At 45.5% G+C, this 26,356-nt stretch overlaps 1 protein-coding gene across 1 annotated transcript in view; it reads right to left on the bottom strand.

Annotated features, from left to right (window-relative positions):
• NCAPG2 (non-SMC condensin II complex subunit G2) overlaps positions 1-26,356 on the bottom strand; it is a 119,569-nt gene that overhangs the window by 17,634 nt on the left and 75,579 nt on the right. The window contains exons 17-21 of the mRNA XM_065399079.1: positions 13,920-13,990; positions 13,475-13,628; positions 13,158-13,331; positions 11,434-11,550; positions 11,202-11,348 (exon numbers count right to left, since the gene is read on the bottom strand). Of these exons, the coding sequence (XP_065255151.1) occupies positions 11,202-11,348; positions 11,434-11,550; positions 13,158-13,331; positions 13,475-13,628; positions 13,920-13,990 (663 nt within the window). The remainder of the gene's footprint in view (positions 1-11,201; positions 11,349-11,433; positions 11,551-13,157; positions 13,332-13,474; positions 13,629-13,919; positions 13,991-26,356) is intronic.

The following is a 26,356-nucleotide window of genomic DNA, read 5'->3' as shown; positions in this document are numbered from 1 at the left end:
GAGAGAAAGCTAAAACAGAAGCTAAAGACTGTAAAAGATTTACAGTAGCACAAAATGCATGTATTTCCCCAAGTCTTTCTTTTGTCTCTCTCATAGTCCAGAAACAGTAGTCAGATTTACATTAAAAACCCTACTATTCCTCTGTCAGCTTTTTCACTAGGAGAATATCCCATAATATCTCAGAAGAGTTGTTCAGAAGAGTAACAAAGCCTGCATCCACTTACCGATCTTGCTTAGGCACACCCTGATGCTCTCATAAGGTGAAGGTGTAATTTTGTATTATGGAATGGATAAATTTGGGATACCCGAAGTCATGACCAATTGAATCCACTGGTAATTTCACTTTTTTAAAACCCCTATTATGAGATAAAAGGTTACTAGCCTGTTCTGTAGCTGTTGTTGTTGTTAAAGTTGTGTTGCACATGTCCATTCCACTTCAGAGTGTGCGCACCCAGTGCACTGTTTTCAGAGACTTTTCCCTCTGCTGCAGAGCTGCCCCCTGATCCCCCAGTTCCTTCTTACTGGACGGACTCCAATGTAGAGGGGAAGGAGGGTGGGTCATGGAATGGACATGTGTGAAACAACTCAAAGAACAGTTACAGAACAAGTTAATAACCATTTCTTCTTTGGGTGATAGCACGTTAATTCCACTTCAGGTCAATCACAAGCAGTTTGATCTGGAGGTCAGACTGGAGTCTACCTGAATAATGATTGAAGGACCACACAATCCAAATCTGGCATCATCTGTAGACTGTTGGGAGATAGCATGAGAAGCAAATGTACTGTAGACCAAGTTGCAGCTCTTCAAACAGAGAATAAGCACATGGGCTAAAAAGACTGCAGAGGCTGCCTGCGATGTGGTTGAATGTGTTATCATCCTATTTGGTGGAGTTACAGTAACCATGTCATAGCACAGATGGATACAGGAAGGAATCCAGGACAAAATTCTTTGAGAACAAACCAGAAGGTCCTTCATTCTGTTTGCAATTGCCACGAACAACTGAGAGGACAATTTAACAGTTTAGTCTTGTCCAAGTAAAACATTAACACCCTCCCTCTCGTGAGCATGTTGGTGAAGTTGGTAAATATATTGCCTGATTGATGTATACAGAGGGTCAGACACCAGAACCCTTAATTCACCCACTCTCCTGGCTGAGGTGACTGCCACCAAAAATGCTACTTTCAGTGAGACATGGAGCAATGAACAGATAGCTAGAGGTTAAAAGGATGGACCCATTAGTTTTGTTAAAACCAGTTTCAAGACCCTAGGGGGGAACAGGAGCCTCTCTACTTGGAGATATAACCTGTTCAAACCCTTCAAAAACCTGAGCAACATGGGGTTGGAGAAAAGTGATTGATCAGTTGGAGGGTGGAAAGCCAAGATAGCTGCTAGGTGAACCCTAGTGGAATTAATGACAAGGCCTTGCTGTTTCATTTATAACAAATAGTCTAGCACATGTTGTATCGGAGCTTGGACTGAGGGAATGCCTTTCTGCTGGGACTAGACAGGGAACCTCTTCCACTTCACCAGGCAAGTATACCTATTAGAAGATTTTCTATTATTTAAGAGGATGTTTTGTACCTCCTTTGAACATATTTTCTCCTGAGGTGTTAACCATGGATCATCCAGGCTGTGATGTGAAGGGCCTCCCAGTTATGATGGAGGTGGTGACCATGGTCTGTAAGCCAAGGCCCTTCTGCAGTAAGCAGCAGCAGCCATAGTAGGACAGCAGCAGCTATGAGCTAAGAAGCTGGGAGTCACATCCCATCTAAACTGCACCAAAACAATATAATATTGGGTTGTTAAGAAGCATTTCTGCCCTAATAGCACAAATAGTGACCAGACAGACAAATCTTAAGATGTGTAAAGAAAACTTTGCAAGATAACTCTGTCTGGAAAAACCAATTAGCAGTTTCAGTTGAAAAGATACCATTTATTGCTTTTGTCTGTTTTTAAATTTGTAATACTTCCATTTGTTTACCTATAGTTATCACTGTGTGTTCTTTAATTTACATTTTGACAAAAACAAATGAACTCTTAGGTAGTGGGCTAGGATTGGTGAAAAATACTGTTTTGTAGTACTTCAGTTTAAAATGATTGGTTAAGGGATAGCTAAGTAGGACCCAAGTTTTAACAATATAAACTGGGGGCCAACAGGAAGTTATTTGGAACCAAACTCCAGAACACAGCCCAAGGTCAGAGCTTCCAAAACCATCACACCCTGCTGACCACACCATTCAGAAGCTGGAGCCCCAGATGACCTGATTCTGACTGGCCATCAAGAAAAGTTTGTCAGCCTTGTTGGGAGTGGTGAGCATTGTATGCTTAGCGTATGTATTCTGTTAACCTATATTTATTAACAATTGATCAAGGATATTACTGTGTAAGGCTCTTTCACTGGTAAAAAGTCCCACAAACCCGCAGAAGGTTACGCCCTTATGCCCCGAACCTAGGACAGGAAAGAGTGGGGTGCCTAACTTAACAGGATTACTCCTTGAGCCCACGGTAGGGTAAAAGTGGGGTGCCCTAGATTGTGTGGGTAACAGGTCCTGTGAGATCTGGATCCACTAGCAATGTCAACTGATCCCTGGTTGAGAGGCCACACTGGTGCTACGAGTATCACTCGAGCATGATCCTGCTTGATTTTTACCACTATTCTGTGTAGTAGTTGAACTAGAGGGAACGTGTACATGCACCCAAGGGATCCTGGACTGTGACTGTGACCTGCTCATGAAAAAAAAACAAAAAACCAGATGATACTTCCTGCTGATTTTGGTTGCGAACAGGTCCGTGTGGGGAATCTCCCACAATTGGGATATGAACCTTGCTATATTTGGGCAAAGAGATCACTCATGGTGACTGGTGAAGACCTACTCATCTGATCTGCCAGACTGTTCTGGACATCTTGGAAGGTAGGAGGCTTCAAGATGGATTGAACTGGTGATACAAGAGTCTCACAGCAGCATTGCCACTTGGGATAGCTGGGTTGATCTGCCCCCTCTGTCTATTCACATAGACAATACAGTGGCCATGGTCTAGGAGTACTAGTAAATTCCTTCCCATGATATGGGGGAGGAACATGTGACATGCTCGTCAAATGGCTCTCAATTATCTTACATTTATATGTAGAGCTAAGTCCTGGCCACCCCATAGCCCTTGATTCTGCAGGGATCCCAGGTGAGCCTCCCAACCAGAGTTAAAGTAACTTGCAAGGAGCAAATGGTACTCCCACAAACACAGTGGATGGGTCTGTCTACCATTCCAAAGTGACTAAGGACACATACAGGAATCTAAACCAGCATGTCCAGAGGATAACAGACTGGGGAATACACAGAGCTCAGCCATCCCTGCAGCTTCCTCAGATGCAGCCTAGCATGCCAAACCATGCAAGTACATGAGGCCATATGCCCCAGAAGACTGAGGCAATTCCGTATTGTTGTGGTAGGATGGGCCTTCAGGTCCAAAGAAATATTTAGCATCATCTGGAACCTGGACTATGGGAGGAATGTCTCTGCTTCCATACAATCAAGATCACTCCTATAAACTCTAATCTTCATACAGGTGATAAGATTGCTTTTTCCTCCTTCATAAGCAACCTTAGAGAGCCATAGGTGGATTGGATCATGGCCACACTGGACACCACCTGGCTCCTGGATCAGCCTCTCACTAACCAGTCATCCAGCTTTGCAAACACGAACTCCTGACTTTCTCAGAAATGCTACCACTATGCACTTTGTGAACACAACATGTGGGGCTACAGACCGGCCAAATGGTAGGACTGCAAACTGGTAGTGAGATTGGTTGACCATAAATCTGAGGAATTTCCTGTGGCTTTGGTGTCTCAACACAAGGAAATAAGCATCCTTTAAGTCGAGGGCAGCATACCAGTCACCAGGGAGGACAAAGGAAGCAAGAATGCCATGTGAAACTTTGTTTTCTTTAGTTATTTGTTGAGCTGTCGCTGGTGTAGCGTGGGTCTGAGACCTCCTTTTGCTCTTAGGATTTGGAAATAGCCAGATTAAACCCTTCCCTCTGTGTAATCGAGGAATTTCCTCTTTAGCTCCCAACAGAAGAGACTGTACCTCCCAAAGGAGAACTTTCTTGTGAGAGAGGTCCCTGAAAAGGGATGAGAAAGGAAGTGGGTTGCAATAAATTGAAGGGTATATCCCAATTCCAGCATGCTTAAGACCCACTCGTCTGAAGTGATGCAGGTCCAAGCAATTGGGTAGTAGGATAGCCTGTGGGAAAACATCATGGTAGGAGAAGTTGGCAAATGGAAACTAGCAAGCTGTCCTCAGCAAGCATGTGGCTGTCATTCTGGCTGCCCTGTCTTCTGTGTCCAATGCCGCCTGAAGGGCTGTTTTGGATATGACTTGGCCCACAGTGACAACGGCCTAGAATTGTCTCTTTTTCCGCTGGGAGCTCAGATGTGACCTGGGCAAGTTTCCCATAGTTGTCATAGTCGTATTTGGCCAGTAGTGCTGAATAATTGGCCACTCAAAACCGAAGGGTGCCAGAGGAATATACTTTGCATCCGAACAAGTCAAGTCTTTTGTGTTTTGTCATGGGGTGTAACCTTGAATTATGGCTGTTTCTTACGGTGATTTACTGCCTCGACAACTAGGGAGTTGGGAGGCCGGAGCACAAATAGAAAGTCTGTTGCCTTGTATGGTACATAATATTTTCTATCCACTCTTTTGTAGGTGGGTGGAATAGAAGCAAGTGTCTGCCAGACTGTCTCCATAGGATCCAAGTTGGCCTCGTTGATGGGAAGGGCAATCTTGGAGGTAGATGCGGGTTGCAGTATTTGTACCAGCTTGTGCTGGTTTGTCTTTACCACCTTGAGCGGGATGTCTTAGCTTTGCACAACTCTCTTGAACAGCTCTTGAAACTGTTTAAAGTCATCCGCCGAGGTTGGCGGTGGGGGCATAATTGCCTCATCTGGGGAGGAAGATGAATTGCGTACAGGAGATGTGTCATGGTCTGTGCCCGTCTCTGTGTCCTCCCCCCCTTCCTGTGTCTCCCAGGGTTGTGGTGTGGGAGACACTGGGTTAGAGCGTAGTTCACATCTATGCGCTGTGGACGGTCTAGAATGCTGACCCCTATATGAGCTCCAAGGTTCCCAATGCACCCATTGCAGTGAGAAAGCCACAGGAGGGTACATCCATGGGGGTCTGCACCAGGTTTGGTTCATATCTGGTGTCTTGGACCCATGTGGCTCCCCGTTGGTCGGTGGGCCTTAGGTGAGGAGTGACATGGATATAGGGGGTATTGTCCCTGCAAATCATCCTCCTCATCACTGGAGGACCGTGCCATGTCTTGTGGGCTGTGATCTCCTCTGGAGTCTGTGGGGGAGCCCTCAGCACTGAGTACTGGTGAATGTGGTGCTGATGAGCTTTCTAAGTCTCTCTGATGCAGCGGAGACTGTCGGTGCTGATTTCTGAGTAATCGGTGCCGGGGGTGCTTTCCCTTTTGTTGATGGAGTCGGTGCCGACCGGTGTTGTTGTTTGGCCGGTGCCGTCAGTGCCAATTTTGTGGCGTCTACTGGTGCCGACTGAGTTGTCAGTGCTGGGAGTGGAGGCATGGTGCCTGAGACACTCGGTGCCAAGTCCCATACCGGTGAGCTCAGTGCCATAGAGGTGGCACGTTTTTGTCAGTGCCTTGACTCCGTTTCTTTCACTCTGACCTTGGTGGTGCCAGAAGTGCCTGGAACGTCATAGGTGCTCACCCAAGAGCAAGATGGCATCGGGGTAGCGACCTTGCAGGAGACTTCCTCTGCTTTTGCGGACCTCTCTGCGGAGATGTTTGAGCCCTCTTTTTTGGTTTTTCAGAGGGTAGGTCTCCTTTCCCATCTTGAGGTTTGCCTGGAGCGGCTGTTTGCTTGTCTGCCTCAGGCAGGAGGGACTTCTCCATCAAGATCATTTTAAGCCGGAGATCCCTGTCCCGTCAGGCTCTGGCTCTCAGGTTGCTGCAGTGGGGGCATTTCTGGGGAATATGCCCCTCACCCAGGCAGCGTATGCATAAAGAGTGTCCGTCTGAATTGGGCATGGCATAGCGGCAGAAGCCGCATCGGAGAACCAGGCATTTTAACTAGTAACCGTTCCCTTAAGGGGGAGTTGTCTAACGAATTAACAAGACTTCCCCCCCCCCTCCCAACAGTAACTCTAAGTATCTCTCTAACAATTTATCTAAATATGTATCTAAAAGCTATTTCTTAACGGTTTTAGGGAGAAGTGCTAACACTGCCCCTTTGCTCCATCTTCAGCCGAGAACAGTCGAGAAGAAACTGGAGGGCTCAGGTCATGTGCGTTCTACACACAGCACCAACGGCACCGCGAGATGCCTACCACCCACGCAGACACTGCTACCATAAATCTCCAATAGACGGCACCGGGACGTACTGCCACCTAAAATGGAGCATCCACAGGGACACTACTCAAAGAAGCGCTAATGTTGCCCGAAGCAAGGTCCTGGACACCATTTTCCGCTCGTCCACCAAAGCCAGAAAATTTGTCTTGCCTCCTCTGGCAACTTGTTCATAAAGTTTAAAATATTGTCCTAGAGGGGAAAAAAGCATAACATCCCAGCAAAGCTTGCTGATTAGCGATCCGGAGCTGTAGTCCAGTTGCTGAATAAAGTTCCTTCCAAAAAAGATCAACAAGCTTCTTCACATCCTTTGCTTTTGAGGTAGATGCTTGCTGACCCTGCACTCTCCCTCACTGTTAACTGAGCCCACCAAAGACCCCGAGAGCAGGGGGGTGTAAAAACATTAAAATCCCTGAAAAGGAACATAATATCTCCACTCAATTCTTTTCAGTATAGGCAGTAGGGAAGAAGTTTGCCACAGAACTTCAGTAGGCTCCATTTTAGACTGATTTGTTGGAAGCACCACTTGAAAGGGTCCCACAGATCCCAAAGTAATAACTTTTCTGTGAGACCTCTTGAGACACTTACACCTGAAGATCTATGGAAGAAGCCACATTCTGTAGAAGGTCCTGGTGGACTCTATAATCATCCGGTGGAGGTGAGGAGTCCCCCAACACAACTACATCATCTGGCGATGAAAAGCAGAAAGCCAAGGCTGGCTGAGATGCAATCTCCTCCAATTCTTGCAAGGGGGATTCATCTGAGCAGATTACTCTTGTTTGGCACCGAGCCCAGTACTGGGAACGGCTTCTTGCAGTAGGATCGTGACACCTACTGGAGAACATAGAGAGGAGAGGATGCAAAGATGATCTGGAGGCAGGAGAAAACCTGCAAAGGTTCCAATACGGCCACTGATATGGTCCCAGACCACAATTTCTTCATGACCAAAGGTCTCTACCAGTTGGTCAATGTGGAGCTTCCACTGGATACCAGGGTGGAAACTCCTCAGAGAAGAGTGATGGCTAATGTGACAAAGCCGTGACACAAGAGCCCACTTCTGACACCGACAATGAACCAGAATCATCTGACCAAGGAGGTGTGGTTCTTGTCAGTGCCAGAAGTCTGGGAAAACAGCATTGGTGAAATCATTGTCATTTACCTCTCCATGGCACTGTACAAGGAGGTACTACAGTATCTGGAGGTGCCCACGGTACTGGGCGCTGAACTCCAGTAGCTGGCAAATCCTAACAAGTGACTATCAGTACTGGGCATGAAGATTATTGAATCACCAGCAAAGCCAGTACTGAGAAGCTCGCAGATCACATGTTTCAGGTGTTGCTGGCCCCAGGATAGACTCCTGCTGCTGTTGCGCCAACGAAGACTGCACCATTGAACTAGATGGTGCAGCCACAAAGGTCGGTCTCAACAGGGCCAATAAGAGTCAATGAATCACTCTGAGGCACTACGTGTGCCAGGAAGTGTGCCTCAACCGAGTGCACTCTATTTGCTTTTCCTGCATTCTTCCTGGATTTTGGTGCCAGGGACCTCAATCTCCTGCTTCTTCAGTACCAGAGAAGGAGATCAGTGTTGAGACTCTGCCAAGATAGGACGAATACTCCTAACTGAAGCAGATGTGCTTGCTACACACCCCAAATCGGGAGGCTCTGAGGGTGGACAAAAGGCTGCCTCTATAGGAAGGTGTTTTAGTCTGACCTCCCAGTCTTTTTTTAGTTCTGGGCTTAAAGGCTCTGCAGATTTAGCACCTGTCTCTGACATGAGTTGCTCCTAGGTACCTCAGTCACCTGAAGTGCGGGTCACTAACTGGCATAGGCTTTGAGCAAGCATCTCAGGACTTGAAGCCAAGGGATGCCCTGGCACCAGTACCCAAAAGGCAGGAACTGCAGAGTAAAAAAAACGTATCCTACTACTCAAACTACAACTATTAATGAGTACCAACTATATACAACGCTAAGAATAAGGGAAAACTTGCAATAGCAAGGAAGAACACTCCAATAGCCGTCAGGGGCAGTAAGAAGGAAATGAGGGAGGTCAGGGGCAGCTCTGCCCTTTATACCATCACACAGCATGAAGCGGCAGAGGGCACATGTGCTGCCCGGATGGGTACTGCTGAGGAAAAATCTCCAACGGTGCACACATATTGAAGTAGAATGGACATGTGCTATCACTTGAAGAAGAATGAGATTTTAAATCCTTGACCAAATTCTTGTGCTCTGGAACATTCTTATTAAATACGGATAAAAATCCTTTTCATAGTATTCTCCCACTAGCATACTGTTTACCACTTAGCTTTTTTATATAATTTTTTCCATACAAACATGAATGAATATACTCCTTTACAAAAAGTATCCCATTTAATAGATGGTGAAACAGAGATTGAGAGGAAGGATGGTTCAGTGGTTAGCACATTAGCCTCAGACTTTGGAGACCCAGGTTCAAATCCCTTCTCTTCTACAGACTTCCTCTAGGAAAGTGGGCAAGTCTGTCACACTTCCTCATGGGGGTATTGTGAGGATAAATACATTAAAGATGGTGAGACACTCAGTGTAGTAATGGGGGCCACATACCTAAGATGTGTATTCCTGCACAGTTGTTGTGCTTGACAGTATGTTGCTGCTACATTTAAACAAGGGAATGCAGTTTAAAAAAAATAAAAGCTATAAAATAATTAAAATAGGGTATGACATAATAAAGTACCCATCATTCAAGCAGCTACAGCACTGGACTGAGATGTATAAGATCTGGGTTTTGCAATACTTCCTTACCTCACAAGGTCATTATGAGGATAAATGAATGTGAGGTGCACAGATATTTTGGTGACGAGTGCCACAGAAAATCCAACAAATAAAGCATAAAATTTCCATGAACCCAATCCTCCCTCTCAGCTATACAGGGCACACAACTCCATAGCCAGATAAAGGGTTATAGAATCATGGAAATATAGGTCTAGAAGGGACCTCGAAAGGCCATCTAGTCCATCCATGCTAAGGCAGGACCAAGCATACCTAGACCATCCACAACAGGTGCATATCTAACTGGTTCTTATAGTCTCTAGTGATAGGGATTCCTCAACCTCCCTTGCAAACCTGTTCAAGAGCTTAACTACCTTTATAGTTAGAAAGCTTTTCCTAATATCTAACCTAGATCTCCCTTGCCACAGATCAAGCACATTACTACTTGTCATACCTTCGGGGGACATGGAAAACAATTGTTCAGAGTCCTCTTTATAACAGACCCTAACATATTTCCTCCTGTGGGAATTCTGCACTACTGCGCACGCCCAGAATTCATGTGCCAAGCAAAAAAAAATTTCGCAGGAAGTAATTTCTGCTGGAAAGTTGCTGCGGTTACGCTTTTTACTCATCGGGGCCGCTGTAGCGCTAGAACAGAACAGTCACTCCTGGGCCAGCCCCAACTGCCGACAGGGAAGAGAAGACCGTGCACTGCCGGTGGGGTCTGGTCAAGAGACAGGGGATATGGGGGGACAGACAGTGTAAGGCACATGGGGCTGCTGGGAAGTCCCATTCTTAAGGGCTATTGGGGGAGGACAGACTGGGACAGGGGCAGAATGGGAGTGGAGGCGCAGCGCCACATGGGGATGGGGGGAGGGAGCTGGCTGAGTAGGGGTGCAGGGCCACATGGGGGAAGGGCAGTGGCTGAGTGGGTGCACAGGGACACATGGGGAGTGGCGTTGGGATGGGAGAGGGGGTGCAGGGACACACGGGGACAGGGGCAGATGTGCCTAACTGAATGGGAGAGGCTAGGGATCAGCCAGTATCTGCATGAGGGAGGCTCCCTAACAATCCTTCCTCACCCACCTTCCATATTTTTCCCACCCACACCCAACAACCCTCCAAGTTCACACCCAGGCTCCTTCCCAGCAATTACTTCCCTCTCCTTCAGCTCCTCCGTTACTACGGACTCCTCCAAGCCTTTGCACTGGTTCTGAGTGGTGTGGGAAATATGGTTCTATATTGTAGTTTAAATGAATTATTACTCAGAGTTCTATATTATGCCTAGTAAGGAATCTATTTGTCAAAAAACATTTCCTGAATCTTTTTCGTTGTCTGCATTGTTACAGACATACTTATTGACAGGTATTTTGAAATAAATTACCAAAATAATTGAAACTGGTGTGATTATATTGTACTATTTTGACAAATAAAATATACAGAATTTTAAAATATTGTGCACAGAAGTTTTAATTTTTTGGTGCAGAATTCCCCCAGGAGTAACATATTTCAAGACTTATCAGGTCCTCCGCCCCTGAGTATTTTTTCCCTCAAAGGTCAGATTGTCAAAATCTTTTTTGTTGCTCTCCTTTGGACTTTCTCCAATTTGTCCATATCTTTCCTAAAGTGAGGCACCCAGACTTGTACCAGTACTCCACCTGAGGCCTCACCAGTGATGAGTAAAAAGGGATAATTACTCCTGTGGTAATAAATTACACTCCTGTTAATAAACCCTCAGAATATTAGTCTTTTTCACAACTGTATCACATTGCTGACTCATTCAATTTGTGTTCCACTATACCCCCCGCCCCCGATCATTTGCAGCAGGATTACTGCCTACCCAGTTATTTCCCATTTTGTAGTTATGCATTTGATTTCTCCTTCTCAAGTGTATGGTTGATGTACACACTGTTTGGAAATTGACGTAGGTGCCAAACTTGAAATACTGCTATGGCACTGACTAGTGGGATGCAATTACTGTACCTAAACCATACAAATCATATCAATAACGCATTTAAAAATAATTGTAAAAAATGGATACTACTGTCAATTCCATTTGAAGTAATTGTAAAGAAACCTCTAACCTGGATGATCAGCTGAGAAACTTCAATGTGCTGCTCTAGAACATTCTCCTCCTGTTCATGCATTAGAATAAAAGGTAGAACATGACTTTCTATCCAAGCACCTGTCTCCTTCAGATGTGAAAGGTAAACTTTTCCTTCAGAAGAAAACTGTGCAAGAAAAAACAAATAATAATAAAAACAGAGCTTGATAATTGTTTCCCCCCCCCACGAATACCGCCTTAAAAAACAATACCTTGTGCTGAAGATGAATGCTTAATCTGCAGTAGAGGGTGAAGGCTCTTATGACAGTTGCTTGATTGAAGCTATGAGATCCTGCACCTGTTGCTTTCATAATCGAGCCAAGAATCTCCTGCAATATTATAATTTACAGTTATAGATTCATAGATTCTAGGACTGGAAGAGACCTCGAGAGGTCATCGAGTCCAGTCCCCTGCCCTCATGGCAGGACCAAATACTGTCTAGACCATCCCTGATAGACATTTATCTAACCTACTCTTAAATATCTCCAGAGATGGAGATTCCACAACCTCTCTAGGCAATTTATTCCAGTTTTTAACCACCCTGACAGTTAGGAACTTTTTCCTAATGTCCAACCTAAACCTTCCTTGCTGCAGTTTAAGCCGATTGCTTCTTGTTCTATCCTTAGAGGCTAAGGTGAACAAGTTTTCTCCCTCCTCCTTATGACACCCTTTTAGATACCTGGAAACTGCTATCATGTCCCCTCTCAGTCTTCTCTTTTCCAAACTAAACAAACCCAATTCTTTCAGCCTTCCTTCATAGGTCATGTTCTCAAGACCTTTAATCATTCTTGTTGCTCTTCTCTGGACCCTCTCCAATTTCTCCACATCTTTCTTGAAATGCGGTGCCCAGAACTGGACACAATACTCCAGTTGAGGCCTAACCAGCGCAGAGTAGAGCAGAAGAATGACTTCTCGTGTCTTGCTCACAACACACCTGTTAATGCATCCCAGAATCATGTTTGCTTTTTTTGCAACAGCATCACACTGTTGACTCATTTAACTTGTGGTCCACTATAACCCCTAGACCCCTTTCTGCCGTACTCCTTCCTAGACAGTCTCTTCCCATTTATATTTAAAAACAAAATATATTTTCAGGAAGTCCTGCTTTGCACTTTGCTTTTGCTTAAAGTCTGAAATTCAAATTCAAATATATTTTTTGAGTGCCCAACTTTACACTTCAAAGGGGCTTGATTTTCAAAAAAAATGCTCTGCACCTATCTTCTAGAAGTCAGGCTCCTTTCAGATGTCTCAAATTGGACAAGTTTGAGGCACCTACAAAAAAACAAGATTTTCAAAAATGTCTGGGACTAAATCTTGTAGTCCTATAATTTATTTCTATTCATGAGCTAAACTGCTAGTTATTCACAAAGTTCAGAGGTATGCAAGCTTTAAATTACAATAGTTACATTTGATACAGATAAATTGGTACAGCTAACCCAGCCCACAAATAGTCCACACAATCATTACATTTTGATGGCCAGTGTCTCTCTCTTTTTGTAAGGTTGGAAGGAAGGCTAATTACTTAAAGTAACTATATTTTGAGTTTCTGGTAGTATTATCTTCTATTGCTACCCTTAGCTATACATCTTCAAGGGTATTACTGTCTTGTGCTTTGACACAACGTCTGGAATGAGATTGTTAGTCACAGTTGTTAAAGCATCGAATTATGCAGAAGACAGTTTGGTCAAGTTCAGACAGTACACTTTCAGAAAGGAAGAGACTATTAAACACTATGGATAGTTTTTTTATCACTCTTTTCATTAAAGTATTTCATCAGTTCATAAGATCATCATGCGTATAATGGCAGAAGATCCAAAGGAGGGAGGAGTGGTGGATCTTACTGAGATTTTTGAAGAAAAATGTAAAATCTAAATTTCAGTAGTGGTACTGAGACACATTAAATAGTACTTTACATTCAATATTCTACAAGTATTACCTTTGCAGCTCCAAGTACTTTCAAAAGCTGGTTCAATTTCTTTTTGGGGACAGATAGCAGGCAATCCCGATTCATGGAATGAGTCAATAAATATTCTAGATAATCAAGTGCTAATTCTGGTTTTGACTGGTATGTTACTTGGATACGTACTCGCCGCTCAGATGCTGTATTGCTCTAAGTGTGGAGGAGAGAAGCCCATTAAACAATGAGATATAAAAGATACTACAATAAACTTTATAGTAATTACTATAAAGGACTAATAGAATCAGATTATATAATGCAACATAGCAGTAGAATTCAGTGTTTTCTTTGCAAACCTTTCTTGGTGTCATCTCATCAGACATCCAATCACAGATTAACTCCATAATGTGTCCCACTTGTCCCCAGCGACACAAGCAGTCTATCAGGGTGGAGTATTTATTTTCATCAGCTCCCTTCTCAAGATTCCTCAATTTAGAGATCACACCACAGCTGAAAACAATTTCAGATATAGCAGCTGTTTTTATTCATTAGCGCAGCAATGACTCAGACATAAAATGAACTGATATGATACCTGAAATATTAACAAAACAATTTATAGGCCCATTGGCCCCTACAGATTTTACTAAGTTATCAAGTTTCCTGAATGGATAAATTTGCCTGAATTGATGTTATTCATTGAGGGTATTTTAACGTATACCAAATAAAAAAATAAAATTAAAGTTGAACAGAGACAACCCCGCCCCCCCCCCCCGCTCAATTTTGACATTAAAGAAATAGTACCTGAATGTAGGAATAGCAGAAGCTGGCATGAAAGATGCCAGAATAACTAATGGAATCATGCAACGATCATCCTAGGATTTAAAAACAAAAACAAAAAAACCAAAATTATAAAAAAAAGACTGAACCCATCTGACTAATAGACAACAAGAATCTAAGCACCTTTTTTCGAGGAGTGGATTCTGTCACAGCAGAATTTTCATATCCACTAGAGAACCACCAGAAACAGCATTGAAGAGAAATGCATGACTGTACTTAGAGTAGACTGTCAGATTCATATACTTGGGACTGCATGTGTTCTTGGTGGCCATATACATATTCTGCTAGTAGAAGCAAACATTTACTTTAAGTTAATATGAAGATGCATAGCCATGACTCCATCCAATTCCTTTCCACTTAAATAATGTATTAGAAATGGAATCCAAAGAAATGGGTATACACAGGGTGAGGAGTGTGGCTTTATAGTGGCAATTTATTCATACTAGATAACCTTTGTTCTCTAACCATTTTTACCAGAGATCCCTAATGTTGGAAGATTAACTATCAGTCAGCCCTCAAAGAAGTGGGTCTGAGAACTAGTTAAAAGACTGTGGGATTACTTTTGAAAATTGGGCATGGGACCTAGATTCAAAGCCAATGGTAATGTTGCCTAAATGTAGGGATTAAACATCAAGTAGCAGCCTGCAATATCCTTGTTTAGATAAGTTTGTGCAGCACCTAGCACAACAGGGCCCTCATTGGAGTCCCTAGGTGTCACTGAAATATATATATATAAAAAAATAAGTGACTTAGAGGTTACTTTGGCTCTAGAGGCATGCATCCTAAAACCAGGCAGAGATGCTTTCAAGATCTTACCAGTTTTATGTCAAAATCTTCTCTGTTTAAATAGTGTTTGAAGAGGTAGTGTCTCCTCTGGACTTAGCTCCATGAAATACAACATAGAAAATGTATGTATAGGTTTAGTACCATCTGGATAACAAGTGAGAGCGTCTTTTTTTTTTTTTTTTTTTTTTTTTACGGTAACATTCACAGAAAAAGAAGAGTTTTGCTTTTCTGGCAGAAGAGAGCCTCTTGCCCGAGTCCCTGTTCTTCTTGAAACTAAGCCTCTGTTCAGACCTCTTTTCAGATCCATGCTGCTTCATCAGTGCCAGAAAGCATGTTAACATCTAGGTCAGAGAGCCTGCCAAAGCTGAAAAACTTGTCTGAGTTTGGCTCAAAGCTAACTCTGATTAAGAGAGAAGGTTAGTCACCCTGTGCAGTAACTGTGGTTCTTCGAGATATGTCTTCCTATGGATGTCCCACTCTAGGTATGCTTGAGCCCCCCGTGCTTCAAATTGGAGATTTTAGGTAGCCGTGTCCATTCAGCCTGCACATGTGCCCGCTTCATCTTGTGCCCTGCACCAGGGCTATATAGTGCAGGAAAAATGCCCTCAGTTCTTTCTCTACTGCAGAGCTCATTGGAAAGAACTCTGAAGCAGAGGAGGAAGACAGGCAGTGGAACACCCCTAGGGACACATCTAGAAGAACCACAATTACTGCACAGGATGAGTAACCTTTTTTTCTTCGAGTAGTGTCCCTATGGGTGACCCCTAAGGGAGGGTTGGGGCTTCAGAGTCGAGTCTAGAATTGAGGATGAGACAGTGAAGCCAAATATGGCATTGGACACTGAGTTGTGTGAAACTGCATAATGTTCAGCTAATGTATGAGCACATGTCCAAGTCGTGGCTATATATTTCTGCAACCGGAACGTTTTTGAGGAAGGCTATGGAAGTGGAGAGCGATCTCGTGGAGTGAGTTCGTACTCTAGAAGGAGGTTGAAGATCATGAGACTGATAGCAGTTGTAACGCACCTCGATATCCATCTAGAGAGTCTTTTTTTTTGCAGATTGAGGATTCCTTAGATCTGTCCACAATGGAGAGAAATAATATGGGAAATTTCCGGAAGGGTTTAGTCCTATCTAGATAGGAGGCTAGTGCAGGCACTCCTGACATTGAGTGTTTGTGTCAGTGTGGTTTCAGAAAGAAAACTAGGAGGTGGATAAATTGGTTTATGTGGAAGTCAAAAGATATTTTTGGTAGGAACTTGGGGTGCAGTTGTAGTGTGACGTCTTTAAATAAGACGGAAAAGGGGGGGATATGCCATTAGAAACCCTCTCTCTCTCCCACTCTTCAAGCAAAAGTAGTGGCTACTAGAAATGCAGTTTTCAGAGAGAGATGTAGAAGGGAGCAGGTGGCCATGGTTTGAAACGAGGTCTTCTTAGACACCGACATCGGACCTCAACTTGGTCCTCAGGTGTGTGGCATCAGATTTCTAAGAAGAGGTTATCCAGACCTTTGAGAAACCTTCTTGTGGGATGAGAAAAAACAGAATACCCCTTTATCTTATGATGGAAGGCTGTGACAGCTGCGAGGTGCACTTTTACAGCGCTTAGAGATAATCCTGACCTTTTTAGTTCTAGGATGTAATCTAGCACAGATGATAGTGGAAAGGATGTAGGAGGAAAGTGTCTTGAGTCACACCAGAGTTTGAATCTCTTCCACTTTTGGATGTGCGTGTCATGAGTAGTTGTTTCCTGCTATGTAACAGCACCGCCTTTCCGTCCTCAGAGCATGTCATTTCTAAGCTCTTGAATCATTGACCACCCATGCTTTGGGCCAGAGAACCTGTAGACTGAGGTGATGGACCTGGCTGACATCCTAAGAGAGGAAATGAGGAACAGGCTGGAGAGTAATTGGTTGGCAAAAAGCGAGCTGAGTAAGGTAGGGGAACCACATTTGTCTCGGCCACATGGGAGTCTACAAGTATAACCCTGTTTTTTTCTCCTCTATCTTGAGCAGGATTGTGGATATTACAGGAATCAGTGAAGATGCATAGAGGAGATTTCTGTTCCATTGGGAGCGGAAGGCATCTCAGAGAGTGGTGACCCAGACCATCCCTGGAGCAGAACTGGGAGCATCTGTTGTTTTTGACTGTGGCAAATAAGTCTATCTTGGGGATGCCCCAGTGCAGAAATATGCAGTGGAGAATGGTGGTGTCTATTTCCCATTCGTGATTTGGGAGATGTGTCTGCTGAGATTGTCTGCTGTGATGTTTTGTATACCTGGAAAGTAAACTACTCAGATGTTGATGGTGGTGACGCATACACTAATTTGAGTGTTTCACTGCTTTGGCACAGGTGGGCTCCTCATCCCAATAGGGATGTGTCCATTGTAAATACCAACATTGGAGGTGGTTGAGTGAAGGGAACCCCAGCGTAGATATTATGAGGGTCTTTCCATCAGTCGAGAAATTTTTTGACTATTGAGGGCATCGAAAGAAGTTTGTTTAAGCAGTGTTTGCTTGGTAAGTAGACAATTCTGAGCCACTCCTGAAGGCAGCACATATGAAGTCTCGTGTGATTTATTACGAAGATGCCTGCCACCACGTGACCCAATAGCTAGAGATAGTTTCTGGCTGATGTTTGAAGGCTGACCTGGACTGTCAAGACTAAACTGACTGACATGTTGAACCTGTGTGAGGGGAAGAATGTTTTGGCTGCTACTGCCTCAAGGTAAGCTGCTATGAACTCCAGATGCTGTATTAGAATTAATGTGGACTTTGACGTTTAATTGTAGTCCCAGTCAGAGGAATAGGTCCGTGGCCTTTTGTGTGGCCAAACCCTTGTTGAAGGAGCATGCTTTGAGCAGACAATCATGCAAGTATGGGAAAATCAGAATTCCTTGTTTGCGAAGATGTTCCGCTACCACAGAAAGGACCTTTGAGAACATTCTGGGCGTGGATGACAGGATGAATGGGAGTACCTTGTATTGAAAGTGATCCTGATTCAGAGTGAATCATAGAAACCTTCTGTGGGATGGGTGGATTGCAATATGGAAGCAAACATCCTGTAGGTCGAGGGCCGAGAACCAGTCCGCTTGGTCCAGAGATGGAATTATTGCTGGGAGAGTTACTATTCTGAACATTTACAAATCTGTTGAGTGATCTTAGTTCTAGAATAGGCCTCCAATCGCTGTTGTTTTTCGGTACCACAAAGTACTTGGAGAAGTCCCCTCCCTCTGTGTTGTGTGGGAACTGATTCTAAAGTACCCAGGTTTGGGAGAGAGTCTGTTTCCTGTCATAAAAGGTGCGTGAGAAGGGTCCATGAAGAGAGACAGGAGGGGAGGTGATAAGGAAGGTAAAATGGATAGAATATCCTGAAGAAATTATCTCCAACTCATTTGTCCATAGTTATGTATTCCCAGTCTTGATGAAAAGGACCAAGGTGGTCGCCAAAGTGAGGGAGACGTGCGGATTGTTGCAGCAGGTAAGGATGGAGGTAGTAAATCGAGCCTTTGGACGACCCCTCAAAACTGATGTTTACATGTAGAGGGCTGTGAGGCAGCTGGTCTCCTTTTCTGCAAATGCTGTCTCTTGCGCTGGGGTTCATAATGCCTTGGGGGAAAGTGGGGCGCAGACTGAGTAGGCTGGGATCTCTGAGCTGTCAGGTATTTACTGAATCTTCTTTTTTGTGCAGGCGTGTAAATTCCCAGCAAGCATAAAGGTGGCTCTAGAATTTTTTCACATGTGGAGGGATTCATCAGTTTTCTCAGTGAACAACTTTGGTCCCTCAAATGGAAGGTTCTCAATTGTAGACTGGACTTCCTTTGGAAAGCTGGATACCTGAAGCCAGGAAGCCCTCCTCATGACCACTGCCGTGGAGTTAGAATGAGTAGCTGTGTCAGCGGTGTCTAAAGAGGACTGTCCTTGCAAGGAGTTGGCCCTCGGCAATGATCACCTGAAAATGCTCTCTAGTCTGTTGAAAGATAGTCAATCAAGGCATTCAGTTTGGAGTAGGGCTGTCAATCACAGTTAACTCACGTGATTAACAAAAAATTAATCATGATTAAAAAATTAATCACGATTAATTGCACTGTTAAACAATACCAATTGAAATTTATTACATATTTTTCAAATATATGGATTTCAATTACAATTTCAATTACAACACAGAATACAAAGTGTACAGTTCTCACTTTATATATTTATTACTAATATTTGCACTGTAAAAATGATCAAATAGTATTTTTCAATTCACCTCATGCAAGTACTGTAGTGCAATTTCTTTACAAACAAATTTTTTTGTTACATAACTGCACTCAAAAACAAAACAATGTAAAACTTTAGAGCCTACAAGTCCATTCAGTCCTATTTCTTGCTCAGCCAATCTGAGAGAGAAATAAGTTTGTTTACATTTATGGGAGATAATGCTGCCTGCTTCTTATTTACAATGCCATCTGAAAGTGAGAACATGCGTTCGAATGGCACTTTTGTAGCCCACATTGCTACAGGTATTTACGTGCCAGATATGCTAAACATTCATATGCCCCTTCACGCTTCAGCCACCATTCCAAAGGACATGCTTCCATGCTGATGACACTCATTAAAAGAATTAATGCATTAATTAAATTTGTGACACAATTCTACCCCAAGGAATTCAATGTCTCCTGCTCTGTTTTACCCACATTTTGCCATATATTTCATTTTATGGCAGTCTCGGATGATGACCCAGCGCATGTTTGTTTAAAGAACACTTTCACTGCACATTTGACAAAACGCAAAGAAGGTACCAATGTGAGAGTTCTAAAGATAGCTACTGCATTCGACCCAAGGTTTAAGAGCCTGAATTCTTAGAGTCTTTAGGCTTGCTGGCAATGACGGTACCTGAGGAACCTGCAGCCTTGTGAGTACTGAATGAGAGATCAGTGGGTGCCAAGCTGGTCGACCTGATCGGGAATCATCTCTTTGTGGTAGATTCTCTACGCAAGCGACTTGAAGCGCCCGCTTTCTGGAAGCTTTTTGAGAGGAATCCAGGAATTTTTTCTTGGAAGTTGCGGGGGAGTGTTGTGCCAAGGAAGTTGATGGAGACAGCCTCATCAAGGACCGTTGGACAGTGGGGATTCCGGGGCTGGGGTCGGAAGCTGGTTGGAGCAAACTCTCCGTCATAAGCAGACTCCGTTTTAGTTCAGTTTTCTGACCCCTGACCTTAATTTCAGGCAGAAATTATACTTTTGAGGGACATGTGACTCCGGTTATGTCTGTCACTGACCGGGATAGCCTCTTGGCAGGAAAGGTAACATTTAAACCCAGGGAGCTGGGCATACCCTTTCCAGGTTCCACTTCCCCAGATGAAAGAAATAAGAAAAAACAACTATGGGCGGCGAACAGCAGAGGCTAACAGAGGGAGTTTGCCTGGGAGCTGTCCGAGAGGAGGTACGCTAAGTGCTGCATTAGGGGGGCTGTGTTGGTGAGTATCTGAGTGTCTGTTGCTGGGACAGTTTGTCAGTTTGACCGTGTGCTTGATTGCTTGCTTGTTTGTTTGAAAAGTGTGAATTGGGAGTGCTTTGTTCCAGGTGGGCCTTGAGTGGGCCTGACTGGTATATAAGGGCAGTCAGCAGCGAACCAGCTGAGCGGCGAACAGCAGAGGCTAACAGAGGGAGTTTGCCTGGGAGCTGTCCGAGAGGACCTCACTGAGGCTTTCATCTGCAGGTTTTTCTGAGTAGTTCTTGCAACAGCTGAGGAAGCTCTTAAGAGGAAGGTGATATGGAAGGTGAGCGATCAGCTGTTGTAACCTGCACAGGTTGTGCCATGTTTGTCTTTCTTCCACAGGACAGAAGCGCCTTTGTCTGTACAAAGTGCAAGCTGGTCTCCATATTGGAAGAGAAGGTTCGAGGTCTGGAGAAACGAGTATCGACTCTGCGTTGCATAAGGGAAAATGAAGATTTCCTGGACAGACGTCAGGAGATGCTTCTACGGCCACAATGTTCTGAAGATTCAGAGCAGGCGCAGCAGGGACAGACGGATGATGAAGAAGTTTGGCAGCATGTGACCTCCAGAAGGAGAAAGAGGAGCGTCCATGTACCAGCAATGGAGATACAGGTGAGCAATCGTTTCCATGTTCTCTCTACAGGTACTAATGCGGAGAGTGGAGTAGATGACCCATCTGAGGGAAGGGAGCAGAAGGAGACTCCACCGATTGGAAGGCAAAAGATGCACTGTCCTAGGGATGGGGATTCCACGACCACCACTTCCAAGAGGAGGAGGAGGGTGGTGGTGGTCGGGGACTCCCTCCTCAGGGGGACTGAGTCATCTATCTGCCGCCCCGACCGGGAAAACCGAGAGGTCTGCTGCTTGCCAGGAGCTAGGATACACGATGTGACGGAGAGACTGCCGAGACTCATCAAGCCCTCGGATCGCTACCCCTTCCTGCTTCTCCACGTGGGCACCAATGATACTGCCAAGAATGACCTTGAGCGGATCACTGCAGACTACGTGGCTCTGGGAAGAAGGATAAAGGAGTTTGAGGCGCAAGTGGTGTTCTCGTCCATCCTCCCTGTGCAAGGAAAAGGCCTGGGTAGAGACCGTCGAATCGTGGAAGTCAACGAATGGCTACGCAGGTGGTGTCGGAGAGAAGGCTTTGGATTCTTCGACCATGGGATCGTGTTCCAAGGAGGAGGAGTGCTGGGCAGGGACGGGCTCCACCTAATGAAGAGAGGGAAGAGCATCTTCGCCAGCAGGCTGGCTAACCTAGTGAGGAGGGCTTTAAACTAGGTTCACCGGGGGAAGGAGACCAAAGCCCTGAGGTAAGTGGGGAAATGGGATCCTGGGAGGAAGCACAAGCAGGAGAGCGCAAGAGGGGAGGACTCCTGTCTCATACTGAGAAAGAGGGACGATCAGTGAGTTATCTTAAGTGCCTATACACAAATGCAAGAAGCCTGGGAAACAAGCAGGGAGAACTGGAAGTCCTGGCACAGTCAGGGAACTATGATGCGATTGGAATAACAGAGACTTGGTGGGATAACTCACATGACTGGAGTACTATCATGGATGGATATAAACTGTTCAGGAAGGACAGGCAGGGCAGAAAAGGTGGGGGAGTTGCGTTGTATGTAAGAGAGGAGTATGACTGCTCAGAGCTCCGGTATGAAACTGCAGAAAAACCTGAGTGTCTCTGGATAAAGTTGAGAAGTGTGAGCAACAAGGGTGATGTCGTGGTCGGAGTCTGCTATAGACCACCAGACCAGGGGGATGAGGTGGACGAGGCTTTCTTCTGGCAACTAGCAGAAGTTGCTAGATCGCAGGCCCTGGTTCTCATGGGAGACTTTAATCACCCTGATATCTGCTGGGAGAGCAATACAGCGGTGCACAGACAATCCAGGAAGTTTTTGGAAAGTGTAGGGGACAATTTCCTGGTGCAAGTGCTGGAGGAACCAACTAGGGGCAGAGCTTTTCTTGACCTGCTGCTCACAAACAGGGAAGAATTAGTAGGGGAAGCAAAAGTGGATGGGAACCTGGGAGGCAGTGACCATGAGATGGTCGAGTTCAGGATCCTGACACAAGGAAGAAAGGAGAGCAGCAGAATACGGACACTGGACTTCAGAAAAGCAGACTTTGACTCCCTCAGGGAACAGATGGGCAGGATCCCCTGGGAGAATAACATGAAGGGCAAAGGGGTCCAGGAGAGCTGGCTGTATTTTAAAGAATCCTTATTGCGGTTGCAGGAACAAACCATCCCGATGTGTAGAAAGAATAGTAAATATGACAGGCGACCAGCTTGGCTAAACAGTGAAATCCTTGCTGATCTTAAACGCAAAAAAGAAGCTTACAAGAAGTGGAAGATTGGACAAATGACCAGGGAGGAGTATAAAAATATTGCTCAGGTATGCAGGAGTAAAATCAGGAAGGCCAAATCACACTTGGAGTTGCAGCTAGCAAGAGATGTTAAGAGTAACAAGAAGGGTTTCTTCAGGTATGTTAGCAACAAGAAGAAAGTCAAGGAAAGTGTGGGCCCCTTACTGAATGAGGGAGGCAACCTAGTGACCGAAGATGTGGAAAAAGCTAATGTACTCAATGATTTTTTTGCCTCTGTCTTCACAAACAAGGTCAGCTCCCAGACTGCTGCACTGGGCAGCACAATATGGGGAGAAGGTGACCAGCCCCCTGTGGAGAAAGAAGTGGTTCGGGACTATTTAGAAAAACTGGACGTGCACAAGTCCATGGGGCCGGATGCGCTGCATCCGAGGGTGCTAAAGGAGTTGGCGGATAAGATTGCAGAGCCATTAGCCATTATTTTTGAAAACTCATGGCGATCGGGGGAGGTCCCGGATGACTGGAAAAAGGCTAATGTAGTGCCCATCTTTAAAAAAGGGAAGGAGGAGGATCCGGGGAACTACAGGCCAGTCAGCCTCACCTCAGTCCCTGGAAAAATCATGGAGCAGGTCCTCAAGGAATCAATTATGAAACACTTAGAGGAGAGGAAAGTGATCAGGAACAGTCAGCATGGATTCACCAAGGGGAAGTCATGCCTGACTAACCAAATTGCCTTCTATGATGAGATAACTGGCTCTGTGGATGAGGGGAAAGCAGTGGATGTGTTATTCCTTGACTTTAGCAAAGTTTTTGATACGGTCTCCCACAGTATTCTTGCTGCCAAGTTAAAGAAGTATGGGCTGGATGAATGGACTGTAAGGTGGATAGAAAGCTGGCTAGATTGTCGGGCTCAACGGGTAGTGATCAATGGCTCCATGTCTAGTTGGCAGCCAGTTTCAAGCGGAGTGCCCCAAGGGTCGGTCCTGGGGCCGGTTTTGTTTAATATCTTTATTAATGATCTGGAGGATGGTGTGGACTGCACTCTCAGCAAGTTTGCCGATGACACTAAACTAGGAGGCGTGGTAGATACACTAGAGGGTAGGGATCGGATACAGAGGGACCTAGACAAATTAGAGGATTGGGCCAAAAGAAACCTGATGAGGTTCAACAAGGACAAGTGCAGAGTCCTGCACTTAGGACGGAAGAATCCCATGCACAGCTACAGACTAGGGACCGAATGGCTAGGTAGCAGTTCTGCAGAAAAGGACCTAGGGGTCACAGTAGACGAGAAGCTGGATATGAGTCAACAGTGTGCTCTTGTTGCCAAGAAGGCTAACGGCATTTTGGGCTGTATAAGTAGGGGCATTGCCAGCAGATCGAGGGACGTGATCGTTCCCCTTTATTCGACATTGGTGAGGCCTCATCTGGAGTACTGTGTCCAGTTTTGGGCCCCACACTACAAGAAGGATGTGGAAAAATTGGAAAGAGTCCAGCGGAGGGCAACAAAAATGATTAGGGGTCTGGAGCGCATGACTTATGAGGAGAGGCTGAGGGAACTGGGATTGTTTAGTCTCCAGAAGAGAAGAATGAGGGGGGATTTGATAGCAGCCTTCAACTACCTGATGGGGGGTTCCAAAGAGGATGGAACTCGGCTGTTCTCAATGGTGGCAGATGACAGAACAAGGAGCAATGGTCTCAAGTTGCAGTGGGGGAGGTCTAGGTTGGATATTAGGAAACACTATTTCACTAGGAGGGTGGTGAAGCACTGGAATGCGTTACCTAGGGAGGTGGTGGAGTCTCCTTCCTTGGAGGTTTTTAAGGCCCGGCTTGACAAAGCCCTGGCTGGGATGATTTAGTTGGGAATTGGTCCTGCTTTGAGCAGGGGGTTGGACTAGATGACCTCCTGAGGTCCCTCCCAACCCTGATATTCTATGATTCTATGAATTTTTTTTAAACTCAAAAAAGAAAAAAGGGAGTACACGAACTAACAAACTCCATGAACTAACACTATCTATCTTGAATGAGAGAAAAAAAACACAAGTGAAGTAATCTCAATTCAGATGCTGCCGAGGCTCCAACTTGGGCCAAGGCGTCTGAGAAGGAACTGAGAGGGCAGTTCACCTGCGCAATGCTATATAGCACTGGTGCATGGCACAGGATGAGAAGAGCACATGAGCAGGCCAAATTCGCTCTAAAATCTCTGATGTGAGGTACATTGGGCAAAAATGTTCCAAGAGTGGAGCGCCCTTAGGGAAACTACTCAAAGAAGAAAGGATGATTCTTCCACTAAGGAAGCTTTCAGATGGCTTTCACAGTCCTTAAGAGCTCTCAGAGCAAAATCCACACAAATAAGAGAAACCTTCGTTGGATGATCCTTCCAAAGGCATCACAGGCAGCACATGTACTATTAGTAACAAACAGAGCTTGGCTTCTATTATGAGGAATACCGCAGGACTAGGTGAACAGATGAACTGGACCAACACTATGAAGATTAATGGAATTAACTGAGTCAAACCTGTCAAAGCCTAACAATGAGCAAGTGCATCAAGAGAATGCTCACCACAAGGCAGAATTAAGATAGCAAAAACAAGTGCAAGGAAGGGAAGAAGACTCTGGTGTTTCTAAGTTGTCTGCTCAAGTATTGAAAGAGGAACTGGGGTAGTGATTATTCAGAATGGTGGGGGGAAACTCCTCATATGACTTAACACTGAATATTTTGTTCTGCAGGGGAGCCTCAAGAGCCATTGCTTTTCGCTACTTCTTACCATGGTGCCAAGAGACCAAGAGCACATGCACTCCCAGCAAGAGATCTAGGACAGGGGTCGGCAACCTACGGCACGCGTGCCAAACATGGCACGCGAGCCGATTCTGAGTGGCACGCAGCTCCCCTGACGCGGTCCCGGCCCCCAGCCCCACTCAGCCCCCCCGCCCCCTGCTCTCCCCTGCGGGGGCAGGAGGCAGAAGCTTGGTTCTGCGGCAGCCAAGCTTCCCCCCTCCCCCGCTTCTTCCCCCAGCATGGCGCTTTCCTGCCCCACCTCCTCTCCATCCCTGGCCAATCAGCTGATGGCCCTAGCGAGGGGGAGGGGCAAGAGCGGCAGCATGCACACAGCTCCATAGAGGAGGCAGAGAAGAGGTAGGGACGGAGCCTGGGGGAAGGGGGTGGAACAGGGCATATCCCTTCCAGCCCCCTGCCCTGAGCCGCTCAGGGCAGGGGGCTGGGAGCACCCCCACAAGCCGAGCACCCCAGCCTTCTGCCCTGACCCCCCCCAACACACACCCAGCCTTCTGCCCTGAACCCCCCACAGTCCCATCCCTCTGCCCTGAACCCCCCCAACCCAACACCCCCAGCCTTCTGCCCTGCACCCCCCCACACCCCCAGCCCTCTGTCCTGAACCCCCCCAAACCCCAACACACACCTAGCCTTCTGCCCTGCACCCCCCACAGCTCCCAGCCCTCTGACCTGACCCTTGAACCCCCCCACACATCCCAGCCCTCTGCCCTGAACCCCCTCCCCCAGCCCTCACCCCTGAAACACCCCCCCCCCCCCAGGTCTGGGGTCCCGGCCGCAGGCCCTGATCAGCCCGTTGCTGGCCTAGGTGAACAGAACCCCAGGCTGGCAGCGAGCTGAACAGGCTGGTGGCGTAAGATCAGCATTTTAATTTAATTTTAAATGACGCTTCTTAAACATTTTGAAAACCTTGTTTACTTTACATACAATAGTTTAGTTATATAATATAGACTTATAGAAAGAGACCTTCTAAAAACGTTAAAATGTATTACTGGCACGTGAAATCTTAAATTAGAGTGAATAAAT

This window comes from Emys orbicularis, chromosome 2 (genome assembly GCF_028017835.1).
Source record: "Emys orbicularis isolate rEmyOrb1 chromosome 2, rEmyOrb1.hap1, whole genome shotgun sequence".
Classification (NCBI taxonomy): domain Eukaryota; kingdom Metazoa; phylum Chordata; order Testudines; family Emydidae; genus Emys; species Emys orbicularis.
The sequence above is the reverse complement of the archived record's forward strand: the minus strand, read 5'-3'. Positions and strand labels throughout refer to the sequence as shown.